This window comes from Erythranthe guttata, chromosome 2 (assembly GCF_056151865.1).
Source record: "Erythranthe guttata isolate IM_541 chromosome 2, IM_541, whole genome shotgun sequence".
NCBI classification, from domain to species: domain Eukaryota; kingdom Viridiplantae; phylum Streptophyta; class Magnoliopsida; order Lamiales; family Phrymaceae; genus Erythranthe; species Erythranthe guttata.
This window is the reverse complement of record NC_142534.1, coordinates 3,175,460-3,195,775: the sequence shown is the minus strand read 5'-3', so window position 1 is coordinate 3,195,775 and position 20,316 is coordinate 3,175,460. Positions and strand designations below refer to the sequence as shown.

Below are 20,316 nucleotides of genomic sequence, written 5' to 3'. Positions count from 1 at the left end.
AACACTTTTAGAAAAGGAATTCATTACTTAATATTATAATTGTTTGAAAATTTATTAACCTATCAATGTGGGATTTTGTTAAATTTAAATACCCAACATAATACACTACTAAATTAATTGTCATTTGGCTATGGACAAATCCGTCATTAAATACTCAAAGGCGTTGCTAATTATAATAATTAACGATGTAGAGATTCCGTCTCCAATCCCGTTGCAGAGCACGATATGCATATGAATCTCTTCTAATAAACAATAATATAAATTAATTTTTGTTTTTTATTAGGTAAAGAAGAAATTTGCAGTCAATCAATATTTTTTTTTTTTGTATTTGGTAATAAAGGAACCTGCAATCAACTATATAGTTGCATTGTGTACGCATACACTCTCGTATATTAGTGTACAAACTACACTAGACTAACAATGTAAGACAAACTCAGTTCGAATTTGGATATTTTCAAGCTCATTTGCTTCAACCGCTTGACGGGATTAATATAAATTATTTGATTGTACCTATGATGAATATTCTACTCATAAAATAAAATGGACACAATGCAATTGGGGAGGGGGGGACCACTACTTGATAAAATATTAAATAAATATGAAAAGAAAATAAAATTTAACGAGGCCCATTGTCGTCACAAGAGACGTTTTGTTTGTGAGTGAAAGTAGTGGCAAATTGGCAATACTCTATTATTGTGCATATTGAAATAGTTATGAAAATGCCCATTCTATTGAATTGGCATCGATTAAATAATTAATTACTCTTAACATTGAATTTAAATTCTAAATCATAAAATCGTAATATCATCATTGGTTGTATCTATACTACTACATCCGGTGAAGATTACACCGGATGAATAAATCGCATAATTAGCATTCAATTATCGATCTGATCTGATCAACCGATTTTATAAGATATTGAAAACTATTATTAGCACAACTTTTATTGTCAGTTGAAAAATAGTCTGGTTGGTTAGTATTATAATCGATCACTTATTTAAAAAAGAAAATTTTAACAATAATAAGAAGATATTCTATAAAAACTCGTTTAAAAGTCTTTTAAAAGAATATTCAAAATATTGAGACAATCTTATCTTGCATATACTTTAACTTTAAAATTAAGAGTTTTTCACTAAATTCCTACGCGAATTAAATATATAGAGCTGAATTAGAAAATAAAAAAAGCGCGTAGACGCCTATTAGTTTTTGTGTTTTATTTTGTTTTTAAGTTCTAACTTCTTTTTTATATATATTAGGGAAAACAGTTCAAGATGTAGTAAAATAATAAGGAATATGAATAGAGAATACGATGTACTGATCGTGTGATTTAGTGTGTGCAAGAGTGTGTTAATAAAACGTACATTTTGTTGTGGAGAATATGATGTATTTATAAGTCATACATATTCTTGAAGCTTTGACCTAATTTTGAGACCAATAAATATGATAAAATTGGATCATGGTCCACCAATGGACCACAAGCCAAAAAATTCATACGAGCCTAACAGTTTGTCAAATTAAACCCATCAATTATATTATCAAAATTCTATTACATAATTGTAAAATATCTATAATAAAACTTTATGATTAAAAAAGTTGGTTATGTAAAATTATCGACAAACTCGTCATTGAAGAAACTTAAAGCCAAGAACCGAGCAATTTACACATAGATCGGCTCAAATTATCGGTTCGCTCTATAGATCCGTTAAATATTGGGTTGTTTACTTCCAAAATTCAATATTTTTTATATTCTTATTTTTTTCGAAAAATAAAATGAAAATCAACTACAAAACAATTCCAAACATTGAGCAGTATATGGGTCCGCCCGTGGTATTGCATCTTTGAATTTACAACTTAACAATAATTTAATTATTAAACATAAAACGTCAATACTTTTGCATTGTTTAAACAAGAAGTGGGGATTTTAGTAATAGTAATAAAAAAAATAAAAAAGCCACGTAGGAAAAAGGACAAAAGAAGATGCTCGAAGAAATCGATGAAGCCCCGCACACGTGTCGGATAGCGACTTGGTGGAAAGAAAAGGAAGATGATTGGTCGAAATTCAGGAGAAAAATTAACGATGTGTGACGCCTCAACAACGCAACGGAGCCCACTAAGCCCCTTTATTAATTAAAAAATAATAATACTTATATAATAATAATAAGGGTAAATTACAAACACCCTCTGAGGTATGGTCAAATTACAAAAACCCCCCTCTTGTTTGGATAATTACATCTACCCCCCTCAACTATGATTTTTTCTTAGACCTCCACCTTTATGGTGCCAAATTCAACATAGTCATCTAGATTCCGTGAAATGTGCTCTAGCTTGTACTCGTTTTGTGTAAAAAATACAGTTTTTGATGCACCACAAACTGATATATACAAGCTAAAAATCACATATTATGATCATCTTGCTTCATAATGTAGAGTTTGAATGGGATAAAACGGGTACAAAAGTGATAATATTCCATATAATCTCGAAGATTCCACTAAATTTGAGGAGTTGAGGGGTGGTTGTAATTATCCAAACAAGATGGGTGTTTTTGTAATTCGACCATACCTCATGGGTGTTTGTAATTTACCCTAATAATAATTATTATTATTATTTTTAATATGAGCACGACTTTTGGTTGCGTCATAAATATCCACATCACCTTATGAAAAATATCGTGCTATTTTGCACTATAAATCTATACAAATTATTACTATTTAAGCATATATACACGTAAATGTGTGTTGTTATGTGTAAATTAATGTGCATGATCACTCAATGTATTTCATCGGGTGTAACATCTACAAACCCCCATAAGGTGTAAAATAGAACAAAATTTTGGAATTCAGCTAATTGACTAAATTCCGGTTAGATTTTTTTTTTTTAAATTACACTTCTAAAATCGATATTACTTATAATGTATTTCAAGTCAATTTCGGCCTAAAAGCTTCCAATTTGGATTAAAAAAGAAACATCATTCCGATTTTGTAATTTCCCTTTTAGCGTTCTTTTTTGCGATAAAACTGAAACTAGTTTTTTCACTTCCGAATAACTAATTTCAAGCCGATCGGTCTGATTTTTTCATATCCCCACCTTACCTAATAATAGTAATAATAACAATTATAATTGTGCTCCAAGTTTTATTAATATGTTGTCTCTAATTTTGACATAATGCACTTGGAAAGTCAACATTGAGACCAAATTAAAAAAAATCTCACAACCTTTTTTTTTGTCTTTTTTTTTATTTAAATAAATAATTCTCACGACCTTTGGGCACAATAAAACATTACATTGTAGTCACCACCAATAATTAGTGGAAGACCATGTCAAAAATGTTTACACCACCTATTTAAAATCGAAAAACAATTATTTTATTAAATCAATGTCAATTAACTATTTAATTATATTTAATATTCGGGAAGATACCAATTTGCAGAATATTCAAACAAGATAACACGCATTTGCCATGTCGATAATAGTGTATTAGAAAGTATCTTATACTAAATTTAATTATTTAATTTAATTATTTTTATTTATTTGAAGCAATCCAACCTAGGTGGGGAGTGTGGCCTGTCGTTGTTTCCCCCAACCAAACCCCTTTTCATTAATCAATTATTTATTTATTTATTTAATTAATTAATTATTTATTGATATTTAATAATGACGCACTCATATTGTTTAGTCAAGACTTACTATTTTTAATTTTATTTTTAGTTGGTAGTTTCATTCTGAGGAAATATTTGCCTATGTCATTTACTAATTATGAACTTGTCTACAAGTTGTTACTATTTCCAAATATTTAATCGTTTGAATAATTAATTATTACAGTTTCGATATATGAAAAGGTAAATTGCACTTAACACCCTTTATTTGAACTTTATGCATGACCCTCTTATATTTTTAATATAACACACGACTCTCTTGTATTTTAATATTAGCACATAACTCCATTGTACTTTCAAAAAAAATTATCCACCACGTGGAATAACATATGGGGATTATATACTCATGTTAAAATGACAAGGTCATGTGCACAAAGTTCAAACTACATGAGCTTATATTAAAAGTATAAGGAGTTCATGTGCATGAAACTCAAATTACAGGGGGTTAAATGCAATTTACCCAATATAAAGAGCTTCAAATGGTAATGTGTGTTGTGTTGTGTTATTACAACTTTGAATAATTGGAAGAAAAAGAAAAACTGAAATTTGTTTGTCATTACAATTTGAAAAGATTCAGTTATGGATTCCAAAGATTCAATTTGAAAAAGAAAAACTGAAATCTTTTAATTCTTTTTTTCAAAGAACTAGTAATTCACCCGTGCGATGCACGAGATCAATTTTTTCAAAAAAAATATTTTGGATAAAATAAAACGAACGAAAACTTTGAACAGTTGACATACATGTAAATAATACAAAATATTCATTTGTTTGTGATTTACCTTCATATTCGCTGAAAATCTTTTGTCACACAACATTGCTCGTAATTTTAGTTATATCGCCCGATTCTGAGTTGATAATTATTTTTTATCTCAAATCTACTTTTATCTCTGGACATTGCGGCGTACAATTGCCTATCCACCCTAATATTAACACTAATATTCCACTAACAACTACTACTACTAATACTAAAACCAACATTGATAATACTAATACCAATACTAATATTAATACTAAAATCAACACTAATAATACTAATATTAATACTAATTTTAATATTAATACCATGATTAATACTAATAGTCTAATACTAATATTAATATCAACACTAATATTAATAATAATACGCCACTTCTAATATGAATATTTAATGTTTAAACTAATAAGCCAATACTAATAAGAAAACTAATACTAATACTAATGCTAATGCTAATGTTAATGCTAATAGGCCAAGACTAATATGAATTTGAATACTAATAATAATAATAATATTGATAATAATATTGATATTGGTATTGATACTGATACTGATATTAATTTGATACGAATATTAATACACATACTGATACGTACATATTGATACTGATACCGATACCGATACCGATACAAATACTAATATTATTATTAATACTTATACCAATACTAATACCGATACTAATATTCATACCAATATTCATACCCATAATCATACCAATACTCATACCAATACTAATATAGATATAGATATTGATACATATATTGATACTGATATGGATACTCATACTCATACTCATACTGATGTTGTTATTGATAAATACTAATACTGATAGTGATACTGATACTAATATTGATACTAATACAGATACTGATATTGATACTGATACTCATACTAATACTAATACTAATACTAATACTAATAATAATACTAATACTAATACTAATACTAATACTAATACTAATACTAATACTAATACTAATATAACTAATACTAATACTAATATTGATATTGATATTGATATTGATATTGATATTGATATTGATATTGATATTAATACTTATACTGATAGTGATATTGATATTGATACTATTGATGATACTGCTACTGATATTATACTGATACTTATACTGATATTAATACTGATACGAATACTGATACTGATATTTATACCCATACTTATACTCGTACTCATACTCATACTCATACTCATACTCATACTCATACTCATACTCATACTCATACTCATGCATACTCATACTCATAGTGATATTGATACTGTTATTAATACTGATACTAATATTGATATTGATATTGATATTAATACTAATACTAATACTAATACTAATACTAATACTAATATTAATACTAATACTAATACTAATACTAATACTAATACTAATACTATTACTAATACTAATACTAATACTAATACTAATACTAATACTAAAACTAATAATAATATTAATACTAATACTAATATTAATACTAATACTACTACTAATACTAATATTAATACTCATACTCACAGAGATCTTCCTCAAATTTCAGTTTGCAATCTCAACAAATCCGTAATCGAGACCTACTTCATAAATATCAATCTCGTAATATTGTACGTCGATTTCTTTTCATTGGAATATCAAACCATTTTGTTTTAGGGAAAGAGATAATTTCTCTAAAATGTTTTTAATGATCCAAAGAATACACACACATAATGTCCTCGTTGGATTGACAACATCGATTTTCACATATGTATATTTTACTATATATTCACACATTATTTTTAATGTGTTTTTTTCCTTCCCTGATCAATGTAGAATGCTATATAATTTATATATTTCTCTAGTTAGTATAGGTTTTTCTGCAAAAACATTACTTCTAAATCCTAATATGCTTGCATAAATAATTATTTCTATTTCAAAACATACAAAATCAAATATTGTCACAAATACATCTAGGCACAATGTTTCTAATATATCATAATATTGGAATTACAGTGAATGAAGAAGGGTGAATCTAATATCATGTATGTACATAAAGATTCAAAAGATTAACAGCAAAAAAAAAATTATGAACGTACAAACTAATAATATTTTACATAAATATTAAAAAATGATAAAAATAAAAGAATTATTACGATACGTACAAATTAATATTGTAACATAAAAATATAAACACTAAAGAAGATTTATTTAAATATGTTCAACAAATTATATAAGAATCTCTATTACAAATAACGAAATACATACATGAGTTACTTTAGTATTTTTTTATTACATTATCACCTTCATTAAACTCAACTTCTTCATCGAAACTAAACTTACAATTATTGAATGTATAATCAAAGATGGAAAACCAGAAGTAAAAGTTTTTAAAACCCATCCATATAATATATCTAAATCATATATTTGTATTCTACGCAACGCCACAATGCTTCTCCCTTGCGGACGTCGCCGCATATAGCACACACGATGTTATCCATGAATTTGAAAATTAAAAGGAAAGAAAAACAATGATTTGTTAGATTATTATACATACGCATACATAATAAACGTATAACGTAATAAACACTTGGCGATAAATAAAATGCTTCAAAGCGAGCATGCACATCGCACAATACTGATCGCATTATGAAATTACAAAACATAAATATGAAGAAAAAAAAGTTTTAAGGTGAGGACCTTGGTTTAGCATGATCATAACAAAACGTGTTGAGAAAGAATGAGATAAATGATCAGTTTGTGTTGATGGTATTTATACTTCATTTTCACATACTAAATAAGTTAATAAAATAACTTTAAGCAAACAATATATTTTATTATTTTTTGTGTTACTCGGTTAGAACAAATCAAACAAATTCAAACAATTAGAATTAATAAGAATCCGAAATTATTGAGATGCATAATATAAATGCGATTGTTAGGGGTTACTAAAAAAATTATTCAAATCATATGTATTGATTTGATAATAACATTAAATAGTAATGAATTAATCAGAATCAGAAATAACATAACCAAGGAAACATAACAAAAGTAACCAATTTTAATATTACATGGCTTTTAAAATATTACCACTTTTACGTGTTTATTAGGTATAAAATATTATGCTCATAATTTATTTAGCATAATACACACATTGATTTGATACAATAATAAATAGAAACCTAAATAATATCAATTTGTATTTAACAAAGACAAACATAACAAAAAATAAATAAACAAATAAAATCAGTGATCAATCATATCCTTAAAATTCATACTTTAAATAAGAATATCAAACAAATGAAATTAAGTCATTAATCTTATCCTTCAAATCAATACTTTTAATAAGAATATCAAACAAATCAAGTCAAATTATTATTTCATGCTAATGTAAGACATTATTTTTTTTCTTCTCTAAAGTATAAGTTGATATGCAAAATAATCATTACAAATACTTATGTTACAACATTATCGAAAATACAAAAAAAAAAATCATAATGAAAAATGCTAGGAAAATTAAATAAATAAAGTAATTTATATAATAAAAAATTATTAAAATAATTAATTCGTAATAAATGTAATAAAAAATAAAAATCTAGTTAATAATGCGTTTTATTACTTCATTAAATATTTAATGGAATAATATTGAAATATGTTACTTATATATACCATTTATTAAATTATTTATGACAATTTAAATATATTTCATTCCATTAATTGACATATTACTATTCAATTAATATATTATAATTTCCTAAGATTGAGTATATAAAAAGGACAACTCGATACAATATTTTATTCCATTAATTGACATATTACCATTCCATTAATATAATAATGCATTAATAAACTAAATTAATGTACAATTATAAAACAATATAATTACTATATAATGAATTAGTGATAATATATTAGCACTCAACATTTCAATGTAGTTAAGTAAAACAAATCAAGAAAAAAAGACGAAAACAATAAGTTTCCAAAAACAAAAACGACAGATGATCCAACTTTACACGAATTAAAAAATGAAATATATAAAATTTTAAATAGCGAAATTGCATATATAACCATATACTAAATGAGCTTGATGAAACAATATTAAAAATAATTACAGACATATATAAAGAATAGAAAATTGATAATTGCATATAATGTTTTACATTTATCACTTCGATGACGGTCTTTTAAGGATTGAAAAAAATGAGTATTTTTTCTCGCACAATTCATATGAGATTCACGAAATTCTTTCTATTCCTTTGACGCAACCAATGTCGTCACACATAGCCCATATGTCAATATTATCCATAATATCTACAAAAATAACATAAACAAACAACAAATAACATGTTAGACTAAATACATGTATATGTGTAAATAACCATTAGACACATACATTATATCAAAATAATGAAATAAAGAACATGTAAAACTATGAATATATTAACAACAAAAAAATACAATATTTCCTCTTTGCAGCCATTTCGGGCTGACCTATTTTTTTTATTTTTATGCGAGTGTAAAATTCGGGTGGAGAGTATGAGTGAGTGAAATGGATTGGAATGAGGGGTATTTATACTTGAATTTTATATAATAAAAAAATAAATAGTAAGTTCTTATGGAAATACACATTTAATGTTATAATCTTACCAATTATTTGATTAGATATTTTCCATGAATTAACCATATGAATCAAAACCAATCAACTTAAAAAGGTAAGAAATCAAATTATATGACATAAAATTGGGGAATGATTGATAATTTATAGTAAAAAAATATTTGAAATTCAAAATTTGGAATACAAAAATTTTAATTTCAATTTTAAATGTTGTTTAGTTATTAATATTTATAAAATTAAATTAATACATATACATTAAGTTGGCAAAACATTTAAACAAAAAAAATCCATGTATAGTGATTAATAATTATTAATGATTTGTAAAAATAATAATTATTAGTATTATTATTATTATTTTCGAATATTATTATTAAAAAAACTAAATTCCAAAATATATATCATAAAAAATGAGTGTTCGATTTAAAAAAAAAAAAGACATTCGAAAAATATATTTCGGAGAATTAAATTAAAAACGTGAGATAAAAACAATTAATCAACCGTGTATAGATAATTAAATATAATAATAATTATTTCGCTATAAAAAAATAGTGTGTAAAATATGATATAAAAAATCGAATATTCGTTAAAAATTGAGTGTTCTGAATTTAAAAATAAAAAAGAATAGACGAAAAATATAGTTCAAAAAATTAAAACTATAAAAAATATAATATTTTTAGAAATGATAGGAAATTAAATTCCTGAAATATTATATGTTAATATGTGGTAATTATTAAATGATTGTGTAAATGTGAAATAGGAAAGAACTTAAAAACATACCTAAATAAAAATGACACATAATCAATTGAAAAATCCACCTCATCAATTGAACTCCAACTAAGCAATTTTGACAAATGACATCATCATTTGCCACATGTCAATCATTGAGGGCATAGATTCTCTTTTTATATTATATATAGATGGTTATATTCATAATTTATCATTATAATAAGAAAATAAATTAAATTATTGAATTATTAGAGCTCCCAAGTCCTAACACATAATTGATAATACCATTTAGCACATATCCAAAGGTTAAGAACCTTAAATATATAATAAGAGGAAAATGGAAAAGAAAAAAAAAAAAGTCAATCTCTTTTGTGGCTACATGTAAATAGGAAAGTGATTGATTATTTGTCAATAAAAAAAATAATATTTTGGGAGAGTGGTTTATTAATTTTCAATCATAATGATTTATTTAGCTAATGATTTATTAAGTGATATAGGGTGATGGGTTCTAAGTGACATCTTATATCATTGTGCCATTATTTATTTCATTATTTGTGGTGGCCAAGGCTATATGGAATCATTAATTCAATTTAATTTATTAATATTGTGTGAGACTTTCTTGAATTTGTTTAGAGAGAAAAAAAAAGAAGAAAACAAGAGTATCTCCCTAGATAAGCTATAATAAATCATAAATATAAGAATATTTTGTTTTAAAATTTTAATTAAAGTTCATCAATGGAATTGTTGTCATTTTTATTTAATAATTTCAATTGATCCTTTAACTTGTAAAATATTATTTTGTCATCAATTAATAAATATTCATTATTTTTTTCCCAACAATATGTAATGTTTACAAATATGGTAATTTTCTTTTTATGAGCTCGAGGATTGTTTTAGTTATCTTTTTATATTTTATTATCATATATTGTTCATATTATAATTACAAGTTTAATTAAAAAGTGGAGTTGGAAATAATATTTTGTTATTGTATATTAATAATTTATAATGAAAAATATAATGAACTGGTTCAAGAGCTTATAATTATCTAGAAGGGTAGGGGTGAGAACGGTTCGGTTCGGTTCGGTTTTAGCCACAAACCGGAACCGGAACCGAAGTGTTCGGTTCCTACGGAACCAAAAACCAAACCGATCGGTTTCTTGCGGTTCGGTTCCTTCTCGGTTTCGGTTCCTTTTCGGTTCATAAAATTCTGGGTTCGGTTTCAATAATGGTTCGGTTTTCGGTTCGGTTTTGAGCTCATTTTGGCCCGAAAGTCAACCCAAAAACCAGTCCAAACGTAGGCGCAAAAATCAATTGAAATTTATTCAAGTAAAAAAAAAGAAAAAAAAATATATATATATATATATATATATTTCGGTTCGGTTCGGTTCCTCGGTTCGGTTTACTACTTGAAAACCCGAGTACGAACCGAAATTTTCGGTTCACAAAAAATTGAAAACCGAGTATGCGGTGCATACTTCGGTTCGGTGCAATTCGGTTCGGTTTTTTCGGTTTTCGGTTCGGTTCCTCGGTTCCTCGGTTTTTTTTTCTCACCCCTATAGAAGGGGGTCAACTCTCGAGCTCGAGTTCGAGCTTATTCGACTCATTTTTTTAATTATTATATATTTTTTCTCTAGCTCAAAATTGTAATGGACTTTTGCTACTAGCTATATGGGCCTGCGATAAGAAGCCCACTTATATTGGACAAAGATTAAAACGTTTTAGGCAAACCAACCAATCATTATTCAACAAAAAAAAAATATGGGTAAATTCCACTTTCCCTCCTTATACTTTGGCTCGATATCACTTTACCCCCTTCTACTTACAATTGCATCGATTTGCCCCCTTGCACTTGAAAAATTGTCTCAATGTGGCCATCGCCGTTAGTTTTCAGACATTTGACTTTAACACAGTTTGGTCTAAGTTCTGAAAATTACAAAAAGAATAATTATTTAAAAAATAAAAAAATATTATAAAATTTCTTTTGGTTGTCATCTGGACTATGATTTCTCGTTGTCCTGATTTGTTTTAATAATTATTTAAACTGGAAGAGAAGGTGTTTTTGTAATTTCAGAGCTTAGACCAAACGTTGTTAAGGTCAAATGTCTGACAACTAACAACGAGGCCCACATTGAGACAATTTTTCAAGTACATCGGGGCAAATCGTTGCAATCGATACTAGAATGAAGTAAAGTGATAATGAGCTAAAGTACAAGGGGAAAGTGAAATTTGCCCCCATATATATATATATATATATATATATATATATATATATATATATATATATATATATATATATATATATATATATATATATTATATCAAATTTTGTGGTGTAGTATATAAATATTCTATCCATATTTTCCATTGAAATAAAATAAAATCGTCATATAGTCACATTGAATGAATGTTTCAATTGTCCAACATGAAGAACATGGTTACCTAATGCCACTTTCCTATTTCCCAGTTCATCCACAACACTCAAATCTTTGCAAACATCAATTTCAAATCTCACCACCTCTTCTTCCTTTGGCCCCAAATGCACTTTTTCAAACGCCACCAATTGTTTTTGAGGTGCATTGTGCACCCGTGGAGGGCTCGAAAACACCAAAATCGTGTGGCTTCCGGTCAACTTCCCCACATTCTTCACACTCAGATGAACCCCGAAGACTAAATTCTTGCACGCGGGCCCCACGACATCGATCGACTTGCAATTCGACGATCGACACGCATGGACCTCTTCCAATTCAATGGGCATGACTGCCGGAAGTGGCTCGACCAAGCGGTGTTTGAACCCAGAGTAACTGAGTCCGTACCCAAACGGGTAGACTGTGGGCCCGGTGTAGAAACGGTACGTCCGTCCGGGGTATCCGGTGGTGGGATTAGGTCTCATGTTCATGTCGGTCATGTTTACCTTTTCGGCATACGATTGCGGGTACCAAGTCAAAGGTAGTCTTCCACCTACAACACCACAAATGTGTCTGCATTTAAAAAAATAACAAATCTCTATATAAACTATTATATTTTTAAAAGTAGCGGGGGCCATGACCCCCTATAGCCCTATGTTGATTACGCTATTTTTTAATTAATGTAAATGGTCATTCAAAGATATGTTGAACTTACTAGGGTTATGACTTCCAAAGATTACATCTGCAATGGCGGTCCCACCGGCTTCTCCAGGGAAACCGGCCCAAAGAATCCCGGTGATTTTAGGGTTTTCTTTGGCGAACTGCACATCCATTCCGCCACCGGACATTATTACAAGAATCACCGGTCCCTTCGCCACTTTCGCAACCTCCGATATCAAAAGTTGTTGTTGTCCGGGAAGCGTAATATTCTCTCTGTCGAGGCCTTCTGTTTCAATCGACTGATTCGATCCCATAACTAGAACCACTGCATCAACCGTTGATGCTACTTTTTTGGCTTCATCCACTTGAGCAACGTCGCATAATATCCTATTACAACCCGAGTGATACAACGTTGGTACATATGCCGTTAGACCCTTCAAGGGTGTCGTGTATTCGCACGGATTACCTACAAAATTGAAATTTATATATTAACAAGATTATATATATATATATATATATATATATATATATATATATATATATATATATATATATATATATATATATATATATATATATATATATATATTACCGAAATAGCTTCCTAGCATATTGAAATCTTTATCGTCAGCGTTGGGGCCGATCACCGCCAATGACTTGACGGAGGTTGGCGACAAGGGCAACGAATTTCCGAGGTTCTTGAGAAGAACAATCCCTTGTAGAGCGGCTTCACGTGCTAGTTCTTGATTTTCTTTTGTGCAAATGTCATTGAGGCCGAGGTTGCCGTAGAGTTGGTTGATAGGGTTTCCATCGAAGAACCCTAATCTCATCAATGTTGCGAAATTGTTCGTGACGGCCCGGTTGATCGATGTTTCGTTAATCAGGCCGCGGCTTACTGCAGCTTCAACGTGTTCTAGAAGGAAGGATCCACAATCAAGATCCAAACCTACATCAAGAAAACAAGAAAATTTTACAAACTTAGTATTCTTTTTTCGTCCTATATTTGCAAAGTTATTGCATTTAAAACTAAAATGAGACAATTTAAATGAATAAATTCTTAAATACATACCTGAATTCACAGCTACAGCAGCTGCTTCCTCAGGACTATTCTTATAATGTTGGTGATTGAATAACACCTCTACCGAATCGCAATCCGAAACGATGTACCTTCCGCAAACAAAAACACGAGCATAATTAACGTCGTAAAAAAAAAATTCTTCTGATTTAATGTTAAAAGTACAATAAAAATATAACATATATACATATAAATACCCGTTCAATTTCCATTGTCCTCGAACAACACCGTTCAAAAGATCGGGATTTCCGCAACTAGGCTTGCCGTTAACCTGATTATACGAACACATAACACTCGCCACATTTCCATCAAGAACGCAGCTCTTGAACGGCGGCTGGTACGTGTCATCCAAATCTTGTTGTGTTACCTATATATATATATATATATACAAAAATGAAACACAATTCATATAATAAGCCATGATAAAAAAGAAAAAAAGTATTAATGAATGAATACCTGAGCATCAAAAGTAAACCGGTCGAACTCTTTCCAGTGTTCGAGATCGTAAGCGGTGTAGTGTTTACAGCAGGCGGCGACTTTGAGCCTGGTTTGATCACCGTCGTCTCTCTGCTGAAGAGCTTTCACGTAAGCGACGGCGTATTGGCCGGAGAGAAAAGGGTCTTCTCCGGGGGTTTCTTGGCCTCTGCCCCACCTTGGATCTCGGAATATGTTCACATTCGGCGACCAAAATGTCAGCCCCGCCGCTCCTACATTGTGCATTGCCCTTGCCTCTGTCGAAATCGCCTGCAAATTAAAACCCTTTCAGTTGGTAAATTTTGAGGTGTTCATTCGGTAAAATCGTATCGAAATTTTGGTACGCCATATTTTCACACCGTTTATCGTACGGTTCATTAAATAACCGTAAAAAAATGAATCATCGAAATTTTATTAAAAATGTTTAAATATATATATTTTAATTAATTTTAGTTTAAATACCAATATTTCATATAAAAAGCTATATATATAAATAAAAAAACTGCATATCGACTCGAATTACCGGTTCGGTAATCGGTGTGTACAGAATTGTCGTTCGGTTCAGTTCGGTCAGTTTACCGACCGGATGGAGACACTTATGTAAATTTAACAATGTAAGGGTGAAAGGGTAAGGAAATACATAGTTGAGGGTGGTGACAGTAATTATGAAACATGATAGTTTTTTTCGTAATTTGACCTTACCTCAGGACGTGACTGTAATTTCACCTATAAATAAATAAAAATAAAATGGAAAATATTTGGTTACCTTTCCGATGAGGTGGAATAAGGATACATTGAAACTGGCGGCGGTGAGGATGACTTGAGGGAAGCTAGTGGCGGCCCGAACGTTATCGGGTTCGAATTTGGAACCCGGCCCATTTGACCCGATTCCGTGTAAGGCCTCCGACCACCACCAGTAGCCGGGGATACCGAGCCGGCTCACTCCCTCTGAGCCGCTGACGACCCAGCCGATTTTCTCCTTGAGAGTGAGTTTATTTACCAAATCTGCCACTCGGGTTTCGATGTCTAGTGAAGGATTGCAGAAGGTGAAACTCTTGAGCTCTGGATTGCTCGACACGTCACAGGCGAAAGGTCCGGGTTTTCCGGCGGAGAAAACGGGGGTTATTGTTGTGCATGAAAGGAAGATGTAGATGGTGGTGATGAGAGAGAGGAGGAGAGAGAGTTTTGGAGGGGCGGCGGCCATTGTTGAATTAAATATTAATAATTAGCAGAATCTTGAGAAAGTGGAGGTTTTTTATAGAGATGAAAATCGGGAGTTAAGGCCTTGATGGATGAATAATTAATGCAAATATTTAATCTCGTTTCCTTCCTTTATCGTACCTTAAACCAGAGAATCTTTTCTCTCTCTCTCTCTCTCTCTCTCTCTCTCTCTCTCTCTCTCTCTCTCTCTCTCTCTCTCTCTCTCTCTCTCTCTCTCTCTCTCTCTCTCTCTCTCTCTCTCTCTCTCTCTCTCTCTCTCTCTCTCTCTCTCTCTTCTGAGACACACAGACAGTACGTAGAAGATATACAAATGTTTGAGTGATTTGATGTCTGCAACAAACACTCGTGACAGGGAGGGGGCTGATTTGTCGGCGTGGTTTATTGCAGGCAAGCGGCGCGTGGAGGAGAGGAAGAAAGTGAAAGTAAATCTAAAATAATATATATATGTCCATTATATTTATATTGTTTGCTTATTTATTTATATGGATCATTAAATTAAAATTTTGGGATGGCAAATTGTTTTTACCTACATTAGAGAAGGAAATCGGATGGAATGGTTTTGTAATGGTCTTTTTCAGAAAATTTCTAATTTTTTGGGAAGTAAAAAGTGAGTTCCAAAATTTTAGAAAATTTAGATGTAATCGAAATTTTCACAATATTTTTTGAATTTTTGCAGAAAAATGCAAAAGAATTCAAAAGAGAGTTCGACTTTCGATCCCCATACCTCTCGCATGCAAAGCGAGCGCTCAATCAATTGAGCTACATCCCCTATTGTTGTTGGTGGAAACAAATGATGGTATTTGAAATAAAAGAGAAATTATAATATGACTTGAGAATACAAACTCTTTGCAACTTAATTAAAATTATATTGTCAATCATTTTGGTTGTTACTAAATTAATAAATATTGAAGGCCAAAATTTCAAAAATTACAAATAATAAAATAAAATAATAATCAACAAAAGCATGTTTAATCAATATTAATATCAACACTATTAAATAACTATATATATTTTTAATCTATTTTTAATTATAATTAGATAGAATCTCAAGAATAGTTAGAGGATATCAAACAAGTTATACATTAAACAAATGTATCATGGTCAACAATATTCATAACTTTAAATTTTTTTATTAACCAAAGAAAGAAGCAACATTGTTACAATTGTATTACATCACTTCTTCTCTTTTTTCTTTCTATATCCAATTTTGTGGTATAGTATACTTTTTTTCTCTTCCCACATATACCCCTTTCTTGGGTTGAAATAAAATAAAATAAAATCTTCATATAGTCACATTGAAGAAATGTTTCAAATTCCCCACATGAAGAACATGTTTTCCCAAAGCCACTTTCCTATTGCCCAATTCATCCACAACACTCAAATCTTTGCAAACATCAATTTCAAATCTCACAACCTCTTCTCCATTTGGCCTCAAATGCACCTTCCGAAACGCCACCAATTGTTTTCGCGGTGCATTGTGCACTCGTGGTGGCCTCGAAAACACCAAAACCGTATGGCTTCCAGTCAACTTCCCTACATTCTTCACAGTCAAATGAACTCCGAACCCCAAATTCTTGCACATGGGCTCCACAGCATCGACTGACTTGCAATCCGATGATTGACAAGCATGGCCCGTTTCCAGAGCAACGGTCACGATCCCCGGTAGTGGCTCGACCAAGCGGTGTTTGAACCCAGAGTAGCTGAGTCCAAACCCGAACGGGTAGATTGTGGGCCCCGTGTAGAAACGGTAAGTCCGTCCGGGGTATCCGGTTTTGGAATTAGGTCTCATGTTCATGTCGGTCATATTTACTTTTTCCGCATACGATTGCGGGTACCAAGTCATAGGTAATCTTCCACCTGCAACATCACAAAAGGTCACTCATTCAGAAAATAATAAATTTCTATACAAAACACTAACTTTTGTAGAAACGTAGGGGGGTCATGGCCCCCTATAGCCTATATACTTACTAGGGTTGTGACTTCCAATGATTACATCGGCAATGGCAGCCCCACCGGCTTCTCCGGGGAAACCGACCCAGAGAATCGCGCTTATTTTAGGGTCTTCTTTGGCGAACTGCACATCCATTCCGCCACCGGACATTATTACAAGAATCACCGGTCCCTTCGCCACTTTCGCAACCTCCGTTATCAAAAGTTGTTGTTGTCCGGGAAGCGTAATATCCTCTCTGTCGAGGCCTTCTGTTTCAATCGACTGATTCGATCCCATAACTAGAACCACCGCATCAGCCGTGGATGCTATTTTCTTGGCTTCATCCACTTGAGCAACGTCACAAAATATCCTATTACACCCCGAATGATACACCGTTGGCACATATGCCGTTAGGCCTTTCAACGGGGTCGTATATTCGCACGGAGTACCTGCAAAAAACACACCAAAATTAAACTAAAATTTAAATTTATATGTTCACAAGATTATTATATATTTTTTTCTTTTACCAAAATAGTTTCCTATCATATTGTAATTTTTATCGTCAGCGTTGGGTCCAATAACCGCCAATGACTTAATGGAGGTTGGCGACAAGGGCAACGAATTCCCAACGTTCTTGAGAAGAACGATCCCTTGTCGAGCGGCTTCACGTGCTAGTTCATGATTCTCTTTCGTGCAAATGTCCTTGTGGCCAAGATTTCCGTAGAGTTGGTTGCTAGGGTTTCCATCGAAAAACCCTAATCTCATCATTGTTGCGAAATTGTTCGAGATGGCTCGGTTGATCGATGATTCGTTAACGAGGCCGCGGTTTACTGCAGCTTCAACGTGTTCTATTAGGAAGGATCCACAATCAAGATCCAAACCTGAATTCATAGCTACAGCAGCTGCCTCCTCAGGACTACTCTTATAATGCTGGTTATTGAATAACACCGCTACCGAATCGCAATCGGAAACGATGTATCTGCAGCAACAAAAACATGAGCATATATAATTAATGACCTAAAAAAAAATTTCTTCTGATTTAATCTTAAAAGTCTAATAAAAATATAACATGTATATATATATACCCATTCAATTTCCATTTTCCTCGAATAACACCATTCAAAAGCTCGGGATCTCCGCAAGTCGGCTTGCCGTTAACTTGATTATACGAACACATAACGCTCGCCACATTTCCATCAAGAACACAGCTCTTGAAAGGCGGCTGGTACGTGTCATCCAAATCTTGCTGTGTTACCTATATTAAAAAAAATATTATTATTATTTTTTTTTTGAATTTAATTAGGAAAAGTATTATTTAATAGTAATACCTGGGCGTCGAAAGTAAGCCTGTCGAACCCTTTCCAGTGATCGAGATCATAGGCGGTGTAGTGTTTACAGCAAGCAGCGACTTTGAGCCTGGTTTGATCACCGTCGTCTCTCTGCTGAAGAGCTTTCACGTAAGCGACGGCGTATTGGCCGGAGAGTAAAGGGTCTTCCCCGGGGGTTTCTTGGCCTCTGCCCCACCTCGGATCTCGGAATATGTTCACATTCGGCGACCAAAATGTCAGCCCCGCCGCTCCTACATTGTGCATTGCTCTTGCCTCCGTAGAAACCGCCTGCACCCAAAGTTAAACATAAAAATTAATAAATTATATATTTATATGTATATAATATAAATAAATAAATTAAAACATATATGGTTGGCTGCATGTTCCTTTATTAAAAAATAAATAAATTTAGTTACCTTTCCGATTAGGTGGAATAAGGATACATTAAAACTGGCGGCAGTGAGGATGACTTGAGGGAAGCTAGTGGCGGCCGGGACGTTATTCTGGTCGAAAACGACACCCGGCCCGTTTGACCCGATTCCGTGTAAGGCCTCCGACCACCACTCGTAGCCGGGGATTCCGAGCCGGGTGACTCCCTCTGAGCCGCTGACGACCCAGCCGATTTTCTCCTTGAGAGTGAGTTTATTTACCAAATCTGCCACTCGGGTATCGATGTCTAGTGAGGGGTTGCAGAAGGTGAAACTCTTGAGGTCTGGATTTTTCGACACGTCACATGCGAAAGGTGGCGGGTTTCCGGCACCGGAAATTGGCCGATTGCAATACGAAAGAAGGACGACGAGGACGATGGTGATGGGGAGACAGAGTTTTGGAGGGGCTGCCATTATTGAATTAATAATAATAAGGTATAGTTTTTTTTTTTTCTTTTTCTAATTGAGTGTGAATTATGCTTAGCACACAATCTTGAGAAGAGGAGGGTTTATATATATAGTGATGAAATTCGGGATTGCGTGAGTGTTCTTTTACGCACGTAGTTTTCAGCATTAAATGTATTTTCCTTTATCGCACCTTACACCAGAGAATCTTCTCTCTCTACATATCTCTCTCTTTCTCTCTAGATCTCTCTCTCTCTCTCTCTCTCTGTGCAACAAACACATGGTTTATTAATATTGCAGCCATGCCGTGGAGGAGAAAAAGAGTGAAATAAATTTAATATATATATCCATTATATTTATTGTTTGCTTATCTATATCCTATGATTCTATCCCATCCGGTATTGAATTTCAAACGATCATTTAATTTAAATTTCTTTTTTACCTAAGTGGATGATGAGATCACAAAACTGAATGAAAATTTGGCAGAAAAATGAAAAACAGTGGTGGAGATGCAGGGTTTCGATCCCCGTACCTCTCGCATGCAAAGCGAGCGCTCTACCAATTGAGCTACATCCCCGATTGCTGTTGCCGAAAAATAAAGAACTTAATTAAATGAACACATCATCATCTTTTCTTTTTCCATCTAGACAATATATTAAATCTA

At 31.8% G+C, this 20,316-nt stretch overlaps 2 protein-coding genes and 1 non-coding gene across 3 annotated transcripts; all 3 read right to left on the bottom strand.

Annotated features, from left to right (window-relative positions):
• Positions 1–12,059: 12,059 nt before the first annotated feature.
• LOC105949708 (beta-xylosidase/alpha-L-arabinofuranosidase 2) lies at positions 12,060–15,738 on the bottom strand. The gene is made up of 7 exons (XM_088824781.1): positions 15,107–15,738; positions 14,323–14,610; positions 14,064–14,233; positions 13,861–13,958; positions 13,384–13,737; positions 12,847–13,257; positions 12,060–12,684 (listed from the first exon to the last, which is right to left on the bottom strand). The coding sequence occupies exons 1-7, from the start codon at positions 15,542–15,544 to the stop codon at positions 12,110–12,112; spliced, it is 2,334 nt and encodes a 777-aa protein (XP_088680907.1). The 5' UTR covers positions 15,545–15,738; the 3' UTR covers positions 12,060–12,109.
• A 933-nt stretch (positions 15,739–16,671) lies between these two features.
• Positions 16,672–20,223, bottom strand: LOC105949524 (beta-xylosidase/alpha-L-arabinofuranosidase 2). The gene is made up of 6 exons (XM_012972826.2): positions 19,236–20,223; positions 18,820–19,107; positions 18,577–18,746; positions 18,019–18,470; positions 17,530–17,940; positions 16,672–17,418 (listed from the first exon to the last, which is right to left on the bottom strand). Exons 1-6 carry the CDS (start codon positions 19,659–19,661, stop codon positions 16,844–16,846), a joined length of 2,322 nt encoding a protein of 773 aa, XP_012828280.2. The 5' UTR covers positions 19,662–20,223; the 3' UTR covers positions 16,672–16,843.
• Positions 20,157–20,229, bottom strand: TRNAA-UGC (transfer RNA alanine (anticodon UGC)). Its single transcript has one exon. It is a non-coding gene; the product is annotated as a tRNA-Ala (tRNA).
• Between the last annotated feature and the right edge of the window lie 87 nt (positions 20,230–20,316).

Coding starts and splice junctions, on each gene's coding strand:
- LOC105949708 (XM_088824781.1), bottom strand. CDS start 15,544: ATGGCCGCCGCCCCTCCAAAACTCTCTCTCCTCCTCTCTCTCATCACC. Junction 14,234..14,322: donor GGTTTACTTTTGATGCTCAG/GTATTCATTCAT, acceptor ATATATATATAG/GTAACACAACAAGATTTGGA. Junction 12,685..12,846: donor CTTTGGAAGTCATAACCCTA/GTAAGTTCAACA, acceptor GTGGTGTTGTAG/GTGGAAGACTACCTTTGACT.
- LOC105949524 (XM_012972826.2), bottom strand. CDS start 19,661: ATGGCAGCCCCTCCAAAACTCTGTCTCCCCATCACCATCGTCCTCGTC. Junction 18,747..18,819: donor GGCTTACTTTCGACGCCCAG/GTATTACTATTA, acceptor TTTTTAATATAG/GTAACACAGCAAGATTTGGA. Junction 17,941..18,018: donor TATGATAGGAAACTATTTTG/GTAAAAGAAAAA, acceptor TGTTTTTTGCAG/GTACTCCGTGCGAATATACG.